We start from the raw sequence: 23,434 nt of genomic DNA on the forward strand, positions 1-23,434 counted from the left end.
CTGTTATTCAGGCTGTGTCCACTTCCTTTTCCAGTTTTCCCGCTGGAAGGAGACAGGTGGATGGAGTTTTGGTCATGGAGTTCCGGTGTTGAATTTTTCAAAACTTTTCCGATTTTTGGCAAGTATTGCCTTATCGGGATTGGTGACTGGTTCTCATCATTTCGATGATTGTTATGATGCTTTTGAACGAGGGGAGGCTTATACTTCAGCTGTGTCGCTGTTCGCGGCATTTTGAAGTTGATTTGAGCCTTCTGAGGAGAATCTTTGAGTGTTAAGTTCTTAGATCCTCTGGCGGGGTCTTTTTGTACTTGTGGAGTTTTCACAAGCGAGTCTTCTTTGTCACCACTACCTGTGTAGACAACGTTCGACTTTATACCTGCGGCGGTGTTGCTTTAGCTTGTGTCTTACGCTTAAGAGCGTGTCACTCGCGGAGCGCTTTCTGTAGGCTTCGGTTAACTCCAAACTTAAGAACTTAGGTTCTCTGTTTTTGTTCTACGGAACCGCCCTCGGGTTTGGCTAAAATCCATCTGGATTTTGATAGCTAGGAGAAAGTGTCTGTAAGATCAAGATCTCCTAGCTCGGGGAGTTTGTGGCTTCGGGTTTTTATGATGGGCTCGTTTGAACAAAACGCGCTTTTACTCTCGCCTGGGTGGTTACGTTCTAACTGGATATCTTTGTGGTCTGACAGGACGCAGATACAAAGGAGTTAACTTTGCCGGTTTTTTACCTGAGGGTAAGCCTCTGCCTTTAAAGTTTTGTTCTTTTGGCTAGGCTTTAATCTCTTTCTTGTTTGAAAGGTCTCTTTTTGAGACCCCTTCTATGCACGCGGGCTTTTATCTATCAAAGAGACGCTCACGGTAAAAGGGAAGCGCAAGGCAGGCCTTGGCTGTTGTTTGTTTCCAAACGAAAAGCTTCAGGCTGGCTGTTATCTACTTTAGCTTTTGGCTCTATACCCTCGCTTTCACAGGATCTTTCTCATAGATCGTTTTGGCGACCTGTTGGTCGCACAGTACGGGTCTTTGCTATCTTGGTTCCAGACCTCTTAAGGCTGGCAAGAAGGCGTCTTTGCTTTCTCACATTCCAGTTACACGGATGTCTTCTGTAAGGATATCCTTGGGATACTTAGGGGCTTCCGCCTCAACTCTGGATTTGATTCAGAGTCTTTATAGGGGTTTTGGCGTGTTTGTTCGCTTGTCACTTAGACTGGCTTGGTACGAAGCGCTTATTTCTTACGGAATGAACTCCTCTTCTCTACGTGTAATGCAGGTGGCGATCCACCTATTCTGGGTTTCCGTTTTTCTTTCATGTCTTATTTTTAAGACTTTATGTAATTTCTGTCACTTTGGTACGGCTTGGTGCAGCGTTGCTTTAACCCGTTTCAAGGCTAGCCTGGCGGATCTACACGGAAAACGGCCAAGCTTACTCTAGTAGCTTCTGTGAGAAGTGGGAGTAAGCATACTTTCTGGCTATTTTGAATATGGACATCTTTTTCAAGAAAGACTGATCTATGGCTTTTGGGTTGCTTCGAAATTTTCTGGCATTTAAGCAAAAATGGAAAACAAGCTTCGAGTTGCATTTTCAATTCATGAAGCAAGGGTGTGGCTCCTTTAGAGTCACGTTTAGTCAATTAAAACTTTTCGGGTTTCGAAGTTTTTTCCGACTTGCACGGATCTTGTTAGATCATTGAATCAAAGGTTACTTGCCTTATCTTTCATCTCCATCGTGATTCAACCTAGGCTTTTATGCGGAAAACGGGGAAAACCAGCTTCCAATTGTATTTTCAATTCAGGAAGCAAGATTTTGGCTCCTTTAGAGTCAGGTTTGGCTTTTTTAATATTTCGATTTTCGAAAAAATTTCTGATTTTCACGGACCTTGTTAGATCGTTGAATCAAAGGCCATTTGCCTTATCTTTCATCTCCGTCTTGATTTAACCTTGAACGGTTGGAAATGACGTTAAACACTGTATTAGGGTGGGTACAGGTCTATCTACTCTGGTAGGGGTATGACTTTTTGAAGTCAACCTTACCTAGATGGACTGCTACACTGGACTCTTGCTCCTGGGGAGCTTGATGTGGTTATTTGTCCCGTGAGGACTCTCAGAAGGTACCTGTCACGGACTCGGCATTGGGTCAGAAAATCTGAAGCTTTTATGATATCACTTAGCACAGCAAGGTGTAAGGATATTGCGAAAGTTTATTTAACCAAGTGAGTCTCCACTTTGATCAGACAGGTGCTTACCTGGTGATTAACACAGTCTGGAGATGTTAGGGCAGTTTTGCCTCTCACCGTATGAGGCAAGGCCTTGGGCCTCCTCTTTGACAGTCCTCTGGTCGGGCCGTTTGGCTGAAGTACTGGAGTCGGCTTACGGGCGGTCTGAGGAGGTTTTTATTAACCTCTCCCTCAGAGACGTCTTGGGACAGGACGGCAGTTCCGCGTTACCGGTTATGGTAGCCTTGGAACAGGTTCTAATTTCATGATTTCACTATATACCCGCCACCTATAGTAGCAATCTGCTATATGTGAGTTGGGTAAGATATGTAATTTAATCAAAAATTTTAGTAATAAATTTTCATTTGATTAATATACTTACCCAACTCACATCGTTTATTCCCTCCCGCCTCCCCGCTGTGGTGGGTGTTTGGGTCTAAAAAAGGAGTGAGTTGGGCTTCGCTTTAGAATGAATTGCATATGGCGGTGTATGCGCGCGCATACGGAAGGCAGTCTCGTTTCCGGGCTGGCTTAGACACCCTTACGGGTCTCATGTCACTCTTTTTTTAGAGGCGCCTTCCTTGTTACCAAGGGGACGCGTACAGCGTTACCAGCACTGAACTAGGGTTAATTGCTATATGTGAGTTGGGTAAGTATATTAATCAAATGAAAATTTATTACTAAAATTTTTGATTTTGTGTGTATTGTACATGTAGGTGCAAATGTTGTCTTTTTGAGTCACTTGAGAAAAAGTGACTCTATGTAATCGGTCAGTGTTAGTCTGTCCGGCCGGCCGTCCGTAGACACCACCTTAACGTTGGACTTTTCTCGGAAACTATCAAAGCGATCGGGCTCATATTTTGTTTAGTCGTGACCTCCAATGACCTCTGCACTTTAACGATGGTTTCGTTGACCTTTGACCTTTTTCAAGGTCACAGGTCAGCGTCAAAGGAAAAATTAGACATACACCACCTTAACGTTGGACTTTTCTCGGAAACTATCAAAGCGATCGGGCTCATATTTTGTTTAGTCGTGACCTCCAATGACCTCTACACTTTAACGATGGTTTCGTTGACCTTTGACCTTTTTCAAGGTCACAGGTCAGCGTCAAAGGAAAAATTAGACATTTTATATCTTTGACAAAGTTCATCGGATGTGATTGAAACTTTGTAGGATTATTCTTTACATCAAAGTATTTACATCTGTAGCCTTTTACGAACGTTATCAGAAAAACAAGGGAGATAACTAGCCTTTTCTGTTCGGCAACACACAACTTAACGTTGGGCTTTTCTCGGAAACTATAAAAGTGACCGGGCTCAAATTTTATGTGAACGTGACTCATTGTGTTGTGAATAGCAATTTCTTCCTGTCCATCTGATGCCTCATATAATATTCAGAACTGCGAAAGTGACTCGATCGAGCGTTTGCTCTTCTTGTTTGTAAATTTGGTTAGGTAACATAAGATTTGACATTGCTCAGCACACACATTCACATGCATACACACACACAAGAGTACAGTAAGACACAACCCCATTTGATGAAACATTTACTAAGATGGAATCCTGTAAAAGCTTGCATGCTGAACACTATTTAGAACTTCAGCATGAATCATCTTTGTCAGGATGAAAATCACTGCAGAGCAAAAATTCTACTCTGTTCATTGTGTGTTTTCACTGTTGCTTTGGTCTATCAACACTGATAGCAGAAGTCAAAGTCACTCGGAGCAGCACCAACAAAGTACCATCTTCATATCCAAAACCAATACTGCTTTGTTGCAGTCCCTACACACTGGTAGTTCTGAAGATGTTAAAGTCACCCTGTGCAACCCTGTGCAGCACTGGTAACGAGTTCCCTCCAAATCAAAATTTCTCAAACAACCCTAAACACTGATAGTCCTGAAGATGTTAAAGTCACTCTGTGCAGTACTGATGATGACCCCAGGAAGCTGCGGGTGCCAGTGCAGCTCTTTCATGTCTGTCTGACCACAGTGTTGAAACAAAAGCTGCGGCGGAACATCCGGTTCCTCCTCTTCTGGCCCCTCATCTCGCTCCACACTGAAGTCCCAGATGGTGATCTGATCGTCGGCACCAGAAACGGCAAGGACGCTGGAATCGAGTGGGTTCCACTCCAGCGAGGTGATGGGTTGGGTGTGTAATTTGAACGTCGCTGTTGGGGTGACCGGCTGGTTCTGAAACAGTCAAAACAGACGTGATTTGTTGATCTTTCATCAGATAGTGAAGGTCCCATTCTCATGTAACAGCGCAGCACCAGTTAATGTCTCTAACAGGTTTAGAAGCCTCTGAAAGATTATCTGTCAGCCTATATCTTTAACCAGTTACTGTGTTAGGTTATGTGGTTATGTTAATAAAAAAAATAAGGAAGACTAGCTCCTAATATCAAAATGCATTCAAGACTAGTGGGACAAAATATCTGACCATTTTATTTTTATGATTTTACTGTTAAATACCAGAAAATGTCTTGTAAAATGTGGACACGGAATAAGTGAGGATGAAAGTTACACTGCCTAACGTCATGGAGACTGGTTCATGGTTCCGTAGAGTCTGGTTCTCACTTTAAGAGGTTCTTAATGCGTATATATCTTACAGGTTCTAGCAATCTAGGCCTGCCCTCACACAACTGCATAAAACATTTTAATCACAGCACACGACACATAGCGCTAAGATATAATCTACAGTCCAAGGGAAGTAATCATGCTCAAAGCAAAGACCAGTTCTGAGTTACTGGTGGCTCAGTTACAAGGGTCTGCTCATTATCAGCAAACACAAAGCAAGCTTGATAGATGCATCTGTCCATTTGTAGGTCATGGAACGTCTTTACAAATAACACCACTTCAAAACGGCAAAGGATTGCAATATGTACCATTACACAGAAAAAACACCATCATAAACTACAATCACAGCGAGAAAAAAACGTTATAAAATCTTATCACTTTTTAACTCACTCACACAAGAAGCACAAATGTCTGGAATCTGAAAACATTCACACAGGCAGGACTGTGGTAACAGGATCGTAGTGCATTATCCTCAACATCAACAAACAAACAGACAGATTGACAGACACCCACACACAAACACACTTCTTACCCTGAACATCCTGAGGTCCCAGATCTTGATTACACCGTCATCTCCCCCAGATGCCAGCAGGTGCTTCTCATTCGGGTTCCAGTGAATGACGTTGATGTCTCGATTGTGGGCCTCAGAAACTGTTAAAACATTGGCCTTGGTTGGTTTTTGCTGAGTGTGCCAGATACGGATTGACCTGTCCACTGAACAGGATGCAAATACCTGTTGAAGAAAAGCATCATCCATCACCAGTAGTGGAAAGTTTTACACAACTGGAGATTCAAACATTTTTTTTCTACACTTCCTTGCTGGGATATAATCTCGAACAGTACCATTCCCTTATCATTACTCAAACTATGGCTCTTCACAAATGAACTTTTCTTTATGTTCTCTGCCCAACCTACTATTCATTCACACTGCTTCTGTCCACAGCTTTGCGTAACAGTGACATTTTTGGAGTAAGATCTGCTTGTTTGAAAACCAACAACACAATTCAGAGGTACTCCTTTTTTCTTGGAATATCTAACAAATTGTATAGTTACTGTCACTCTTTACCGGATCATCAACCTGTTCAAGTATGATAACATTTCAACTGCAAGTTAGAATTAGCATTACTGACGGTAACTGCTCTTTATCAAGTTAATGACTCACATTAGATTCATTTTTTGACCACTGAATGTCCTCCACGGAGTCAGTGTGTCCAGTGAATGGTGATTTCCCAGTGACCCACCCCGAGTTGGATGGCTGCCACACATAGATACCACTGCTACAATCCCCTGTGGCCAGCCAACCTGTCAAACACCGAAACAAGAAAATGAAATGACTGCAACATACGACATGAAACGCATACACTTTATATAAAAATATATACTTAATCAGCAATTTATATAATGGCTAAGTTTTAATAGAAATGGGTAGAAATGCTACTCGTAAAAAGAAGACAGACTTTGATTTACTCAAAAATGAGCCTAACAACAACTTATGTTTTACTCACTGCAGTGAAAAACACCATTCAAGAAACACCACACTCTACATATGTTTAACAAAAATCTCAACACTGCTGTTTGATAGAATAACCTACTCCGGGAGTCCACATCAAATTAACATTTAATACTGTGTGTCAGTGAGACATAATTCACAGCCTAGCTGATTTTTCACCACAAGATAAACAAGTCGCGTAAGGCGAAATTACTACATTTAGTCAAGCTGTGGAACTCACAGAATGAAACTGAACGAGCCTGTTTGGCGCGGTAGCTTCTTCTTCTTCTTCTTCGTTCGTGGGCTGAAACTCCCACGTACACTCGTGTTTTTTGCACGAGTGGAATTTTACGTGTATGACCGTTTTTTACCCCGCCATTTAGGCAGCCATACGCCGTTTTCGGGGGAAGCATGCTGGGTATTTTCGTGTTTCTATAACCCACCGAACTCTGACATGGATTACAGGATCTTTTTCGTGCGCACTTGGTCTTGTGCTTGCGTGTACACATGGGGGTGTTCGGACACCGAGGAGAGTCTGCACACAAAGTTGACTCTGAGAAATAAATCTCTCGCCGAACGTGGGGACGAACTCACGCTGACAGCGGCCAACTGGATACAAATCCAGCGCGCTACCGACTGAGCTACATCCCCGCCCAAGGCGCGGTAGCGATTGCGCTGTGCTTCATAGCACGCTTTACTGTACCTCTCTTCGTTTTAACTTTCTGAGCGTGTTTTTAATCCAAACATATCATATCTATATGTTTTTGGAATCAGGAACCGACAAGAAATAAGATGAAATAGTTTTTAAAACGATTTCGGAAATTTAATTTTGATGATAATTTTTATATTTTTAATTTTCAGAGCTTGTTTTTAATCCAAATATAACATATGTATATGTTTTTGGAATCAGAAAATGACGAAGAATAAGATGAAATTGTTTTTGGATCGTTTAATAAAAAAATAATTTTAATTACAAGTTTCCGATTTTTAATGACCAAACTCACTCATTAGTTTTTAAGCCACCAAGCTGAAATGCAATACCAAACCCCGGCCTTCGTCGAAGATTGCTTGGCCAAAATTTCAATCAATTTGATTGAAAAATGAGGGTGTGACAGTGCCGCCTCAACTTTTACAAAAAGCCGGATATGACGTCATCAAAGGTATTTATCGAAAAAAAGAAAAAAACGTCAAATTTCATAAAGATCGGTCCAGTAGTTTAGTCTGAATCGCTCTACACACACACACACACAGACAGACAGACAGACAGACACACACACACACACACATACACCACGACCCTCGTCTCGATTCCCCCCTCTATGTTAAAACATTTAGTCAAAACTTGACTAAATGTAACAAGTCGCGTAAGGCGAAAATACAATATTTAGTCAAGTAGCTGTCGAACTCACAGAATGAAACTGAACGCAATGCCATTTTTCAGCAAGACCGTATACTCGTAGCATCGTCAGTCCACCGCTCATGGCAAAGGCAGTGAAATTGACAAGAAGAGCGGGGTAGTAGTTGCGCTAAAAAGGATAGCACGCTTTTCTGTACCTCTCTTTGTTTTAACTTTCTGAGCGTGTTTTTAATCCAAACATATCATATCTATATGTTTTTGGAATCAGGAACCGACAAGGAATAAGATGAAAGTGTTTTTAAATTGATTTGGACAATTTAATTTTGATAATAATTTTTATATATTTAATTTTCAGAGCTTGTTTTTAATCCGAATATAACATATTTATATGTTTTTGGAATCAGCAAATGATGGAGAATAAGATAAATAAAAATTTGGATCGTTTTATAAATTTTTTTTTTTTTTTTTTACAATTTTCAGATTTTTAATGACCAAAGTCATTAATTAATTTTTAAGCCACCAAGCTGAAATGCAATACCGAAGTCCGGGCTTCATCGAAGATTACTTGACCAAAATTTCAACCAATTTGGTTGAAAAATGAGGGCGTGACAGTGCCGCCTCAACTTTCACGAAAAGCCGGATATGACGTCATCAAAGACATTTATCAAAAACAAGAGGCGAAGCCTTCAAGGCTCACGTAAGAAATAGACAAACAGTAACACAAACTCAATCACTCCGTCACACATACACACCCACACACACAGTAAGCTTAGGTGACACTGTGCAAGAAAGAGAGACACTAGATCTAGATCTGTCTGTCTGCATGTAGCCTACTTACAGGGAGGGACACGACTGCCAAATAGTCTCGGCCCGCTCAAAATAACAATGACCGAGACCACACACACCACGCGAGAGAGAAAGACTACAGGGAGGCATGCCGTCATGATGCATTAATTGACGTCAAGCACTTTTGACCGTGACGTAATCTTATGCGAGCTTTATCCATAGTCTTGGATAACCACTCACACATAGACTCGGAAATGTTAAAGTTTCTACCACAGACATACACACGCACAAACACACACACACACGCACAAACGCACAGACAGACAAAGTTACGATCGCATAGGCTACACTTCGTGAGCCAAAAATGAAGAAAACGTCTGGGGATATCATACCCAGGAACTCTCATGTAAAATGTCATAAAGATCGGTCCAGTAGTTTGGTCTGAATCGCTCTACACGCACGCACACACACACATACACACACACACACACACCACGACCCTCGTTTCGATTCCCCCTCGATGTTAAAATATTTAGTCAAAACTTGACTAAATATAAAAACCACACATTAACCTAAAACTAAAAACTCTCTTATCATAAGCACCTGGCAAAGCTTGCAGACAAAGGCATACCAAAACATGAATGCAGACTTACCTTTAGCTGCCGGAGACCAGTCAATGGCAAAACCTTCTGAAGAGTGCTGAGTCAGAGTCTGTACAACACTGGTTTGCTTTGAGTCGTATTTGTCCGCAGCCACCGGATCATCAACCATGGCTGTCTGTTCTGTGATGTCATGAATGTAGACTGACCCCACCTCTGACCAGGTACCTGCATAAATTTTGTTGTCCACTTTGGCTACCTGAGTTCAACACACGGTAAACAAAGACGTTTGAAAAAACATATGATTAATCTTGTGTGCGTGTTGCTGCTGGTTTTTTTTTAAAAGATTTTTCTTTTAGTCAGCATTGACTTCTTCTTCTTCTACGTTCGTGGGCTGAAACTCCCACGTACACTCGTGTTTTTTGCACGAGTGGAATTTTACGTGTATGACCGTTTTACCCCGCCATTTAGATCAGCATTGACAAATTAATACGCTACATTCTGGCCCATATAAAATCATCTGTTATTATGAAAGCCAGGCAAGCTATGAATTTGTGAGAATATGTTATCTGTAATGACAACAGAATCAATTTACTAGATAAAAGTGGAACCAAATGCATTCAGAGATTGTTTCTTGCTGCTTCCCACAAACAAAGTAACAACCAACTCAAACACATACAACACCCAAATTAACAAAAAGAATGAGACTGATAAGCTATCCTACCTGTGTCGTGATTATCAACCAGTATATCACTGAGACATAGAGAATGAGAAAAACTACCATGACAGCACCAGTGTGTTGTAATGTACTGTCACAAGACTTAACTGACTCACTCTCACTCTGTTAACAGAACCAGTGAGCTGTATTGTCACAAGACTTAACTGACTCACTCTCACTCTGTTAACAGAACCAGTGAGTTGTATTGTCACAAGACTTAACTGACTCACTCTCACTCTGTTAACAGAACAAGTGTGTTGTATTGTCACAAGACTTAACTGACTCACCCTCACTCTGTTCACAGCACCAGTGTGTTGTATTGTCACAAGACTTAATTTTGGCTGTTCATCTTCATCCTCCTCGTCTGCACTATCATCATCACTTTCTTCCTCATCCTCCTCATCTTTTTGTGTCTTTGTTATGTTGTGCATCTTCATGATGTTGATGTAGTTGGGCTGTCCTCTTTCTGACTGTGTCCCGGATAGAATGTAACAGGTGAGGGGACATTGTTCTCTCCTATCACCCAGTGCATCTGGTATGATGTCAAAACTTAGGCAAGGGGCACCTGCAACACAAAGTCAAATAGACAGGGTTCAGCCTAGGAGAAGAAAAACAAGTCGCGTAAGGCGAAAATACAATATTTAGTCAAGTAGCTGTCGAACTCACAGAATGAAACTGAACGCAATGCCATTTTTCAGCAAGACCGTATACTCGTAGCATCGTCAGTCCACCGCTCATGGCAAAGGCAGTGAAATTGACAAGAAGAGCGGGGTAGTAGTTGCGCTAAGAAGGATAGCACGCTTTTCTGTACCTCTCTTTGTTTTAACTTTCTGAGCGTGTTTTTAATCCAAACATATCATATCTATATGTTTTTGGAATCAGGAACCGACAAGGAATAAGATGAAAGTGTTTTTAAATTGATTTCGACAATTTAATTTTGATAATAATATTTATATATTTAATTTTCAGAGCTTGTTTTTAATCCGAATATAACATATTTATATGTTTTTGGAATCAGCAAATGATGGAGAATAAGATAAACGTAAATTTGGATCGTTTTATAAATTTTTATTTTTTTTTACAATTTTCAGATTTTTAATGACCAAAGTCATTGATTAATTTTTAAGCCACCAAGCTGAAATGCAATACCGAAGTCCGGGCTTCGTCGAAGATTACTTGACCAAAATTTGAACCAATTTGGTTGAAAAATGAGGGCGTGACAGTGCCGCCTCAACTTTCACGAAAAGCCGGATATGACGTCATCAAAGACATTTATAAAAAAAATGAAAAAAACGTTCGGGGATTTCATACCCAGGAACTCTCATGTCAAATTTCATAAAGATCGGTCCAGTAGTTTAGTCTGAATCGCTCTACACACACACACACACACACAGACACACACGCACATACACCACGACCCTCGTCTCGATTCCCCCTCGATGTTAAAATATTTAGTCAAAACTTGACTAAATATAAAAATGGGACATCGCTAAAGGTGTATAAATATAATACCAGCATCACAAACATGGTATACAGCTGTGCACTGTTACACTGCTTAAATCCATTACACATTTTCTGCACAGGTTCCTCTAAGCAATATGAACACACCTGTGCAAAGAAAAAAGGAGGTCGCCTTATTAACTTTTTTTTATACTGGGGGTGGTCATATGATTTTGCGAAAAACACTGATTCTTAACGTGATCCCAACTGACATATTTAGCTTTAGAAATGATAAATAAAACATTACTTTGTGTAGATAAATGAGTGGAGAGTATCACTTTATCATAATACGTTACTTATCAATATCATGTGCATTTTCAGAAAATTATCGAGGTTTGTCGAGGGCGTACACATAAAATTATCAGTCATTTAGCGGTAAAAACGTTATTACACAAAAATGTCAGCTTAAATCATAACCAAATTTAAACACAGCTAAGTTCACTATATGCTGTTACAATACCTAAGAAAAAAATAAGGTGTTACCTTATTCAAGTTATTGCCTACTCCACAAGTATCCCCGCCCCAACCCTACCCCCATATCTTCACTGACAAAAAGGATGAAAAAATTCATTTGGGAGCCCAGTAGGTGGAGCACTGGACTTGTGATCCATGTGTTTTAATCTGGGGGAAGGGGTGGGGGTCGGAACATTTGAGTGCAAAGTTTCATCAAGATCTGTCCAGTAGTTTTCTCTGAATCGCATTACACAAACACACGCACACTCACACAAACGCACAGACACACACACACTGGTGGATCACAATGTGCGTTGTCGTCCTTGGCGGTCAAGAAAGCCGCCGCGATCATTGCGCAGACGACACTTCTAGATCGCCAATATTTTTTGTGCGCATCACGTGCTCCACAAAAATCGGCCGGAAACGAAGCAATTGGGAAACCTGGATAGAAGGGGGATATACTTAGAATTCAAGAGTGTATATCGAGGTCGCAAAGCGCCCCAGACAAAGACTGATCAGGGGCATGCGTCCCCGACACCCCCCCCCCCCCCCCCCATGTGATTTCACTTTTTACTTTAAAAGAGTGACTGCAAGAAGGGCAATTATGGGTGCATTTCAAGTGCACTGAAAGCAAAAGTATGCCTCAGGCAAAGTTTTTTGACAAAACAAATCGTACACTTACAGGTGTGGGTGGGCGCGTATACATGTGCTTGTGTGTGTGTGCGTGCGTGTGTATGTGTTTCTCACCGTAATTCCTTTGTGGACTTGAGATATATAATATGTGACTACAAACGCAAGAAATGCATATTTTGGGTCGAAATTAACAGGATGTCAACAGCAGAAAACCATTGTTATCATTCTGACATTCAACGACTTGCTCATTGCTGTGTTAAATCTGTTAATGCACCCACCCGCTTGAAGTTGATGCAAAAAGACATAGGCTGAGGGATCAGACTCAAGTTCTCCTTCCTCGTGCTGCGTCTTCCCTGGAATAAACACTTCTGGGGGTTTCTCTTCTTCCATGCCTTCATCGCACCCACTGTTGTCATTTTCTTCCTGAATTTCGTCCAGTACTTCCATTTCATCGTTGTCAGCCATCTTGTTCATTCCCAGCTCAAAACACGTGCTTCCGGTGTGGTTCTCGTCGTCATGCGCAAAAGGCGAGAACAAGCTGACACAATAGCCAATCAAAACCACAGGAGCTTGTATGATCAAAACAGAAGAAATTGAGTGTCCCGTCGATACCTGTAAACAACATGGCGGAACAAGTGGGGAGTGAAAGGTTGGTCCAAAATCGAAACAAAAGATATGCTGCTGTATCACAGAAGTTTGAAGTGGTGGCTAGACACATCCTCATATCACAAATGTATCGATTGCGTGCAAGTTAACTCGTGTGTTTTGCAATACTCATAGCAACGACCGAATTAAAAGACATAACTTCAAACTTGTCTCTTGAGAGGCGCGAATCCTCTGCTTGTTTTCTGTCAAACATACAAATTTAACGTCGTTTATAGCATTGAATTAAATTAAATGCATCGGTTGAAACACTGAACTATTATCAATGTTAATGTTTGAAGTTTTTAGTTCCTTGTATAATAAAAGCATTTTTTAAAGTGGAAACGGGAGAGTTAAACTTCAATGAAATTTTTGACTTGAAAGTTGGAGGCTTCAAATGAGAAGAGAAATTGTAGCAAATGTGTATCATTTCCTGCGTGTGTGCTTTTGGTATATGTATTTTAAAAAATTGATCTGAAAATGTATGTTGCTATGGAAAGAAAATGCATTTCCTAAATTTTGTTGACTGCAATGTTGTGTTTAAACTTTGAGTTTGAGCACACACACACACACACACAGACATCAATGCATGCAAACAGGGTAGTATGTATAAAGCATCGAAAACAAGTTCTTTAATGTGCTGGAGAGGTTCTGATGATATTCGCTGGGGAAAAAAGCGGCCACAATTTATTTTAGGTAGTGATGGATCAGCCTAGAATGCCGCTTAGACCACAGGCGGAAGGTATCGTCCACTGGACGACTACTATATCACAGAAAGACTACAAGGTACGTCACTCACCTTCGAGTCTTCTGTGTTCTTGGAGTCGCTTCCTGGGGGAAAATATTGTTCAAGACGGTTTGCCTCTTCCTACAGTCTGTGTAAGGTCAAATAAATACAGTTGAATGATTGTTTGAACTATATGCACCTTTAGTTTTCAGCTTCCGTTCGCTGCAGGTTGTTTTTAACCATCATTTGGACGAATCTTCGTTTGCGAGCCGCTAATATCCACCTTGCGTCAAATCATGCATCCGGCACCGAATATGCATACCACCGCTCATTGGTCTAAAACGCTTCCCTTTGCTGCACAATATTTACATAAGTTTTAGACCAATGAGCGGTGGTATGCATATTCGGTGCCGGATGCATGATTTGACGCAAGGTGGATATTAGCGGCTCGCAAACAAAGATTCGTCCAAATGATGGTTAAAAACAACCTGCAGCGAACGGAAGCTAAAAACTAAAGGTGCATATAGTTCAAACAATCATTCAACTGTATTTATTTGACCTTACACAGACTGTAGGAAGAGGCAAATCGTCTTGAACAATATTTTTCCCCAGGAAGCGACTCCAAGAACACAGAAGACTCGAAGGTGAGTGACTTACCTTGTAGTCTTTCTGTGATAGTAGTAGTCCAGTGGACGGTACCTTCCGCCTGTGCTTAGACTAGGACTGTTTTCAATTGAAGGACTGCTTTTTTCATCGTAAGATTGATGATGAATTTCAGTGACAGGGATTGCTAAGTCTGGGAATCACAGTTATACTCATCAGAACCATCACAAAGATAATGGCAGATGTTGAATGAAAGAAGAAGAAGACAGCCCAGATGTCTAAAAAGGCCACCACCACTACTAAGACCACCACCAATGTATCAAAGTCCCAGTCAAAAGGGATCGGTGGAGGCGATAAAGCAATATGGAAACCCTGGTAATCTACTCAAATTTGGTCTCGGCTTAGCTAGGTTGCTTTCTGGCATAATCTTAGGCCTACATTTAGTCAGCAAACTTAAGTTGGTTAATTATGCAGCTGAACGTGTCACAAGTAGAAACATGTAGAAAACCTGTAGCAGCTTCACACTTCAGGACTTTTACCTGTAGTATTATAAAGTGATTTTGAATGAGCGTTGACATATTTCCGATTAAAACCATTTTTCTTTCTTTTTTGTGTCAATAACATTTATTGTACATTGTTTATTTTAATTGAGATACTTGTAATTTAATTAGATTTTGTGCAGTTGTTATTTATTTACTTTACTAAAATAAATTGCATTATGAAGTGCATTTATAATGTGAGCAATACATCATGTCTTCTATTTAAATGTATTTCTTTTCAAGTTAGTTAACACTTATGGTTAGTCTTTAACTTAGCAACCTAAATGATCAGAAAACTCTATCAGACAATTAAGGTAGCTATATACCTGGACTGAAACGGAGCAGATGAAATTTTCCCAGAGCTGGAGCTTTGGGATGATAAGTAGGCTTTACAGGAGATCTGCACTTTGATATTATAGTTCGAGTCACCTCTGCTAGGATTCAAAGTTACAGCAGGTCCAAGATGAAAAGAACTCAAATGTTACTGGCCTCTGAGATTAAGTGATTTGTCAGAGGACGTGTCTACTATATTACATCCTTATATGCCTTCATGAAGTTAACACATTTTGAGACCGATTTAAGAGAATCAAGGTTGCTCTGGAACACATTTTTTGAGTCACTTGAGAAAAAGTGACTCTATGTAATCGGTCAGTGTTAGTCTGTCCGGCCGGCCGGCCGGCCGGCCGTCCGTAGACACCACCTTAACGTTGGACTTTTCTCGGAAACTATCAAAGCGATCGGGCTCATATTTTGTTTAGTCGTGACCTCCAATGACCTCTACACTTTAACGATGGTTTCGTTGACCTTTGACCTTTTTCAAGGTCACAGGTCAGCGTCAAAGGAAAAATTAGACATTTTATATCTTTGACAAAGTTCATCGGATGTGATTGAAACTTTGTAGGATTATTCTTTACATCAAAGTATTTACATCTGTAGCCTTTTACGAACGTTATCAGAAAAACAAGGGAGATAACTAGCCTTTTCTGTTCGGCAACACACAACTTAACGTTGGGCTTTTCTCGGAAACTATAAAAGTGACCGGGCTCAAATTTTATGTGAACGTGACTCATTGTGTTGTGAATAGCAATTTCTTCCTGTCCATCTGATGCCTCATATAATATTCAGAACTGCGAAAGTGACTCGATCGAGCGTTTGCTCTTCTTGTTTATTTTCTTAAATGAATGTTTTGGATTTGTAAAAAAATCTTCGCACACATAAAAGTTTTGAAGTTTGAAATCCAGTTTATTGATTGCTTGCAAGTATGATTACATGTGTTTGATATTCCAGGTCACACTGAGATCAAAGAATATTAAAGGATGCATCCCAATACTCACCCTCCTCTCACGAAACTGCCCCTGCCCCCTAGAGAGATTTTTGACTCACATGCGAAGCAAAAGTGAGTCTATGTACTCACCCGAGTCGTCCGTCCGTCCGTCCGGACGTCCGTCCGGACGTCCGGACGTCCGGAAAACTTTAACGTTGGATATTTCTTGGACACTATTCAGTCTATCAGTACCAAATTTGGCAAGATGGTGTATGATGACAAGGCCCCAAAAAACATACATAGCATCTTGACCTTGCTTCAAGGTCAAGGTCGCAGGGGCCATAAATGTTGCCTAAAAAACAGCTATTTTTCACATTTTTCACATTTTCTCTGAAGTTTTTGAGATTCAATACCTCACCTATATATGATATATAGGGCAAAGTAAGCCCCATCTTTTGATACCAGTTTGGTTTACCTTGCTTCAAGGTCACAGGAGCTCTTCAAAGTTGGATTGTATACATATTTTGAAGTGACCTTGACCCTGAACTATGGAAGATAACTGTTTCAAACTTAAAAATTATGTGGGGCACATGTTATGCTTTCATCATGAGACACATTTGGTCACATATGATCAAGGTCAAGGTCACTTTGACCCTTATGAAATGTGACCAAAATAAGGTAGTGAACCACTAAAAGTGACCATATCTCATGGTAGAAAGAGCCAATAAGCACCATTGTACTTCCTATGTCTTGAATTAACAGCTTTGTGTTGCATGACCTTGGATGACCTTGACCTTGGGTCAAGGTCACATGTATTTTGGTAGGAAAAATGTGTAAAGCATGTGAGTCGTATGGGCTTTGCCCTTCTTGTTATTTTAGGTGTTGAAACAATGTATTTACACTAAAGCTTAGTAGATCCCTATTACTATTAGGACTTGGAGTAGATAATTTATTTCTGAACTCTAGTCCAGATTTCTTGATTTTGTAAGGGGGCAATGTAACTCATGAAATAGAGCTTATAGTACATGTATATGCAGCTAACCTGAAAGACTATACGACTGTTCGATGATTTACATTAGCCTCTTCTGCATTGATACTTGCAGATGCTTTTTTACATGCACGCATACACACACACTCTTCAGTTTGGAAACAGTTAAAAACATTGAAAATACATCCGTGACTCTTTTTTTCTAGAAAATTATAGGCCCCATGTTATGTGTGAATCCATCTTATTTCTTTTGTTCATTTTTTACCCCTGCAGTTTTGAGTCTGTTTGTTGATACTTGATGGTCGCTGTTTGCTGTAGCTATGTTCCTTGCAGGATCCCTTTATTTCTTCTCTTCGTGGTGATGATGTATTTGCCTTGAGAACTGTTTGACAGCACATAGGGTTTTCAGTGACACCTCTGTCTGGTCATTGATTTTTGTGATTGGATGGGACCTGTTAGAGATGCAGAAATGAGTGGTTTAATAATAACAAGGGTTTGTGTTTTAAACATGGAATGTATTTTTCTCTCAGTATTTTTGAGTTCTTGCATTTCCATTAAGATAAAACTAAGAAAATGACAGAATCTTTGACTGCACACATAAATATATGAGGACAATTATAATCAAAAGAAAATCAAGCTTCATGGCGCATTGTACTTCTAGCATAGCCTACATTTTGTAGTCTCCTCTTCAAGTTCCAATGACTATTCCAAGCACACATAATATACTCCCTTATCAGCTGATCGCACATGCGTACAGACATGCAGACTGAAAGCGAATAAAAAATGTAAATACATGTATAGTTGTGAAAATGGAGTTGCCAAAAAGGAAGTGCCAACCCCTGCAGATCAAATGTAGAAAATAAATTTCTATTCCCTGAGCGTGTCACTTTAAACAAGAATAATCTTTTCCAGGGCAGTTAATTTTTCATCTCCAAGGTGCCGCATCAAACAAAGTTGCATCAACATTGTACATTTTGCGTCATTTTACCACAGACTCCAGAAAGTGGAAGAACAAGTCAGCAGTGTCCGTTGTAAAATAGCGTGAGCTGCAGTTACCTGGTGATAGTTCAAAACAATTACAGTAACGCAGGCCATAGGCAGGGAGAGGGATCTGTAAAAAAAAAAATATGGCGCTAGAATGAAAGAAAATGGATCAATTTCCCGCCCGGTCGCGGCAGTAGGAAACGATGGGTGTTCACCATTGGCTGGGGGATGTGGTAAGGGAGGAACAAACATAGATATTGATTTTCAGCTTAGGTGCCGGGGAGCATCCAGTGTGGCTTGTTCTCACACACATGCAGACTTCAATAACAGCTTACCTAGGCAGGCTTTGATCCCCTCTGCAGTGGCAGGAACTGGAGGGAATCGGAGGGAATTGGTGCCATCAGTCACTTCGCATTCTTCAAGCAGATTTGTTAGGCTGTACACGCTTTTGTACTGTATTCTGTAGTGAGCTAGCTTTTTCTCCTCTCTCAAATGTTGCTTTTTGAAGATTAGCTGATTTTATAGGTGACTGAGATCTGTCTTGACACAGGCAGAGGTGACATTGTGAAATTCACATGTTGACTAATTGAGTAGCCTTTTTTCTCTCTGTGATCTGGTGTTCTTACCTGATGATTAAAAATTAGCTGATTTTACAGGTGACCTGAATTTGTCTGGGCATGGATAGGAGTGACAAATGTGTGTGTGATTCGTGAGGACTTTTCTGATAAGAGGTGAAAAGGACACCTGACATTTTGAGCTGACTGTGAATCTGTGATTATCTGGTCAAACATGATGTTTCTGGCATTCCTGATGGAAGTGTTGAAACATGGGTTACACCATCGCGCTATCAGCCAGAACAAAATGTCCAGGATCATGTAGTGTAATGTGCACTGTGTGAGGAATCAAGACTGAATACTTTCTGAACTGTAATAGATAGACCGGCACAAATTTTCTTGTTCCAAAATGTCGACTAGACTGGACTATCCCTATGCAACTGATCTGGAGGCGGCTGGATCAAAGAAAAAGTGAGTTATAGCCAAAAATGAAAATTATATTGTGTTGTGTGGTGTTAACGTTTGCATGGCATGCAATAATGTACACATTCGTTTACTCATTATTTCCTCAATACTTTCTCATATGCTTCTCTTTTTGCAAACTAACTAAATATTTTTGCTTTTTTTTTATTTAACGTATTTTGCACTAAAAACAAACAAGAGACATTTTATGCTTTTATGTTTTTGTTTTTTTGTATCTGTATCTAGGACTTTTTGGTCAAGAAAGCTTGATCTAGACAGCTAGATCTTGACTAACTTTGATTTTAATATGATTTGTATGAGATTAGCCTTGTTGGATTAGTGCCAACTACTTTTGACCCAGTTATCAAGTAACTGATGGTTTTAGTACTTCTTACATTTTCTTTGTTTAGTATTGTTTTAAGTTTAACTGTGTTCTAACTTACTGCTTGATTTTATTTTACTGTTGCCTCAATTTTTGGGGTACATCGGCCACTTGGTTTTATTCTTGAGGGACAGTGGGTATGTTTGTGTGAGTGAGTGGATGAGAGAGTGAGAATGATTAAATTAATGAGATAAGGGGTTTAAACTTATAGTTTAACCTTTACCATGCTTCCTGGGTCATGGACGACTGAGACAGTACATGCACACATTTTATTTATGTACTCCTCAAACACCATATAGGACCTTCCTACAGACCAATTGAGGTCTCAAATGATTATGTTTGTAATCAAGCAAATAAACTATGAAATCATTTAAACTACACAACTTGGATGGTGTGGGTCATGCAGGTGCAACCCATATAAATTTCTGACAAAATTTTACGATGTTTATCCTTGGCGTGGGTCATGTACGACCCATGCTCTGCAAAGATGTGGTAAAAAGTGTATCCCTATGGCATGGGTCATCTACAATTGATACTATTTACGTTTAGAAAGTATGGGTGAAGGTTAACAAAAATAGGTGTTGTCCTCATGTCCTACGTTTTACATGTTATACAAACTGATGCACATTTCTTGTACATGTATTACAATTTTTCTGTTGCACTCTGTAATATACACTGGGATTGTGGCACACCTGTCGGTGTTGTATTTGATATTTGCCTTTCACAGATCTTTCCTCCTAAATTGAACTTGAATGTTATCTCGAGTCTTACCTATTCAAGTCTCCTCCAGGATTAAAGCTCTTACACATGGGTAGCTGCAGCTTCTGTTGCTAAGTTTTTGATAACAGCTGTTGTGTGTATATGTACTAAGGTTAATTTATAAGCATTGTTGATTTTTCACCTGTGTGGTTTTCTGTTTGTTATACTACACTGTACTTTTACTTTAAAAAAAAAGTAAAACTGTGAGTGAACGTGGCTGAGTTTGTGTGCATGACTGTGTCCGTCTGTCTTTCGACTGTCTGTCTGTCAGTTTCAGTGTTTGTCTCTCTATCCATGTATATTGCTATTTCATATGTTACGTGGATTTCCATTGGTCAATTGGGCAAAACTGAGCTCATTGTAAAAGTGATATCGACGACATTTCCGTCGATATCAGTTTTGATATCGACGACCTCTTTATTGCTTCCCCACTTCAAAAACAAAAACACCTGAATTTAAAAACAAACAAATATATATGAAAATGTAATGATCCCAAAATTTAGTTGAGCAAGTGACTAAAGACTTTTTGAAAGAAAAGACATTTTTAAATACTGAAAAGTACAAGAAAAGAGTGAACAAAAAGAAATAATAATCAGAGGGAGGGATATGGAACAGCCAAAACTGAGACAAATACTTTTGTAATTTCTTTACAGTAAATACAAAATGTCCAGAGAATTAGCAATATATCTAACATTGACTGACTGTGTGATGATATCTTCTGCTATTGGTCTGTTTCGACAGTGATATCAAAATCTCGACCTCCTGTCTCGATTTTGATATCACTGTCTCAACAGACCATAGCAGAAGATATCATCACACAGTCCGTCAATATTGGGTAATAAAGAAAGAGAGAGAAGTGACAACTGCAAAAGAAGGACAATTTCAGTACCAAAGATAGAGATTTTTGTTTTAGGTAGTCGAACTCAAGAAATAGGTTTGTTGCGTTCAGAATGACATATACATTGCAGCTCCCTTTACCGACTGTAGCCTTTTAAAGTACAGGCTCAACATGTATTGACAGTCTGATTTCATATCTTCACTCGAATATAAGGCAGATGTGTATTCCTTTGAAGCTGCTTTCTATGAGAGCATTGACACCCCCTTCTGTCAAGCATTAAAGGACACAGTAGGATTCAAACGCCAGCATAACACCAGCTGAATGAAAACTGGAACAGTAAATAGCCAGCAAGTCCCTGCAGTCTTTTGTACAGCCAAGTTTATGGCTACCACTGAATAGTCTGCCATGGGACTGATTTCACTTTAGCTCTGGCATAACCCAAACAGTAAATTATCACTGCTAACAGGTTTTGGTGAACAATTTTAATATATACTAGCTCTTTCACATTTGATCCACCATAGTTCACTCTGTTATCATGCTACAGTTTACCCCACAATTCACACTGGGCAGTATATTGATGATATATGTCATATTAAAATTGCATAAGCGACGGCCGTTGATGGTAACTGACTAGGGGTGTTAGGGCCCATCCTGTTTGCGCAGGCGGCATTGATGGCTGTGAACAGTTTCACTCTTGTGGTTACTCTCGCTGTTATGGACTATGGCACACATAATTGCTGTTACACTTATGCATAGACTAAATATGGGTGTTAGCAGTCTCTGAGGTCCCAAGCTTAAATTAGCATTTATAGATCCCTTGAAAGACTCGTACTGGCCCTATCAGTTGTTTTGTTAGTGTTTATGTGTGTTATTAAAGCACTTTTATGATTAAAAGGGTTTAATATTGTCTCAAAGAGCCCTTCAGGAACCATTTTTTAACATCCTGTGAAGAAGAAAGTTGTATGTAAAAGATAATACTGTACAACCTTACTTATGACACACATACTACAGTATATTGCTCAATCAAATACATCAGCATGACAATTTCATTCATGAGCATGGATGGTCACACTGAATTAATGATTGCCCCTCTCTGGAAGCCTTCAAATCCCGGATCTAGACACCACTCCCCGCCCCCACCCCCCCTCCCCCCCGCCCCTGATCCTCCCCACCTCCCTCCTCTATTTCTACCCCCCACTAGCTATCACTGAACCCCCGGGCAGTTCTGATGACACCAGCTGCAAATCATCTTCGCAACTCTCTCCAAAGTCTGCAGAATCTTCACTTTGATGAAGGCGGCAGTCTAAAGAAAGAAGAAGATTATATATGAAACATTATAATGTGAGGACCACCGTTTTTGAAGCTTCTCAGTCCAAAATTGTCAAGTTCTAATGATAATCGTATCCGTAAAAAGTTTTCATGATGGAGTAATCCTATGTGTTAATTAAGGATGGAAATCGCTTGTTCTTTTCAGTGCTTGTTATTCTCTCTGATGCCATTGGACGTTGGTTCTGCATGACTCTTACTTACTCCTATTGCACATGTTTTATGCATTTAGAGCGCGTACATCCCTTTGTTTCTCGGATTTTAAAATAGCGCTGATCAACCTCATTTCACCTCAATATGTCAATTTTTTAAATTTTTTGACTCACATGCGAAGCAAAAGTGAGTCTATGTACTCACCCGAGTCGTCCGTCCGTCCGTCCGTCCGTCCGGACGTCCGGACGTCCGGAAAACTTTAACGTTGGATATTTCTTGGACACTATTCAGTCTATCAGTACCAAATTTGGCAAGATGGTGTATGATGACAAGGCCCCAAAAAACATACATAGCATCTTGACCTTGCTTCAAGGTCAAGGTCGCAGGGGCCATAAATGTTGCCTAAAAAACAGCTATTTTTCACATTTTTCACATTTTCTCTGAAGTTTTTGAGATTCAATACCTCACCTATATATGATATATAGGGCAAAGTAAGCCCCATCTTTTGATACCAGTTTGGTTTACCTTGCTTCAAGGTCAAGGTCACAGGAGCTCTTCAAAGTTGGATTGTATACATATTTTGAAGTGACCTTGACTCTGAACTATGGAAGATAACTGTTTCAAACTTAAAAATTATGTGGGGCACATGTTATGCTTTCATCATGAGACACATTTGGTCACATATGATCATGGTCAAGGTCACTTTGACCCTTATGAAATGTGACCAAAATAAGGTAGTGAACCACTAAAAGTGACCATATCTCATGGTAGAAAGAGCCAATAAGCACCATTGTACTTCCTATGTCTTGAATTAACAGCTTTGTGTTGCATGACCTTGGATGACCTTGACCTTGGGTCAAGGTCACATGTATTTTGGTAGGAAAAATGTGTAAAGCA

General features: G+C 40.0%; 2 protein-coding genes across 6 annotated transcripts in view; one reads left to right on the forward strand and one right to left on the reverse strand.

Annotated features, from left to right (window-relative positions):
- Nucleotides 1-3,738: 3,738 nt before the first annotated feature.
- On the reverse strand, nt 3,739-12,814 carry LOC138958955 (glutamate-rich WD repeat-containing protein 1-like). Its single transcript, XM_070330307.1, has 6 exons — nt 12,595-12,814; nt 10,018-10,295; nt 9,067-9,271; nt 5,944-6,083; nt 5,314-5,514; nt 3,739-4,397 (listed from the first exon to the last, which is right to left on the reverse strand). Exons 1-6 carry the CDS (start codon nt 12,788-12,790, stop codon nt 4,089-4,091), a joined length of 1,329 nt encoding a protein of 442 aa, XP_070186408.1. The 5' UTR covers nt 12,791-12,814; the 3' UTR covers nt 3,739-4,088.
- A 53-nt stretch (nt 12,815-12,867) lies between these two features.
- Nucleotides 12,868-23,434, forward strand: part of LOC138958951 (coiled-coil domain-containing protein 154-like) — a 52,810-nt gene continuing 42,243 nt past the window's right edge. The window contains exons 1-2 of one of the 5 annotated variants that reach the window (XM_070330299.1): nt 12,868-12,965; nt 14,464-14,663. In XM_070330299.1, coding sequence (XP_070186400.1) covers nt 14,563-14,663 — 101 coding nt within the window. In that variant the 5' untranslated portion in view covers nt 12,868-12,965; nt 14,464-14,562. Of the gene's footprint in view, nt 12,966-14,463; nt 14,664-18,719; nt 19,089-23,434 lie in introns of those variants that run through there. The other 4 variants (XM_070330303.1, XM_070330302.1, XM_070330300.1 and 1 more) reach the window with 4 other exon arrangements.

Source organism: Littorina saxatilis, linkage group LG2 (assembly GCF_037325665.1).
Source record: "Littorina saxatilis isolate snail1 linkage group LG2, US_GU_Lsax_2.0, whole genome shotgun sequence".
In the NCBI taxonomy this organism is placed as follows: Eukaryota; Metazoa; Mollusca; class Gastropoda; order Littorinimorpha; family Littorinidae; genus Littorina; species Littorina saxatilis.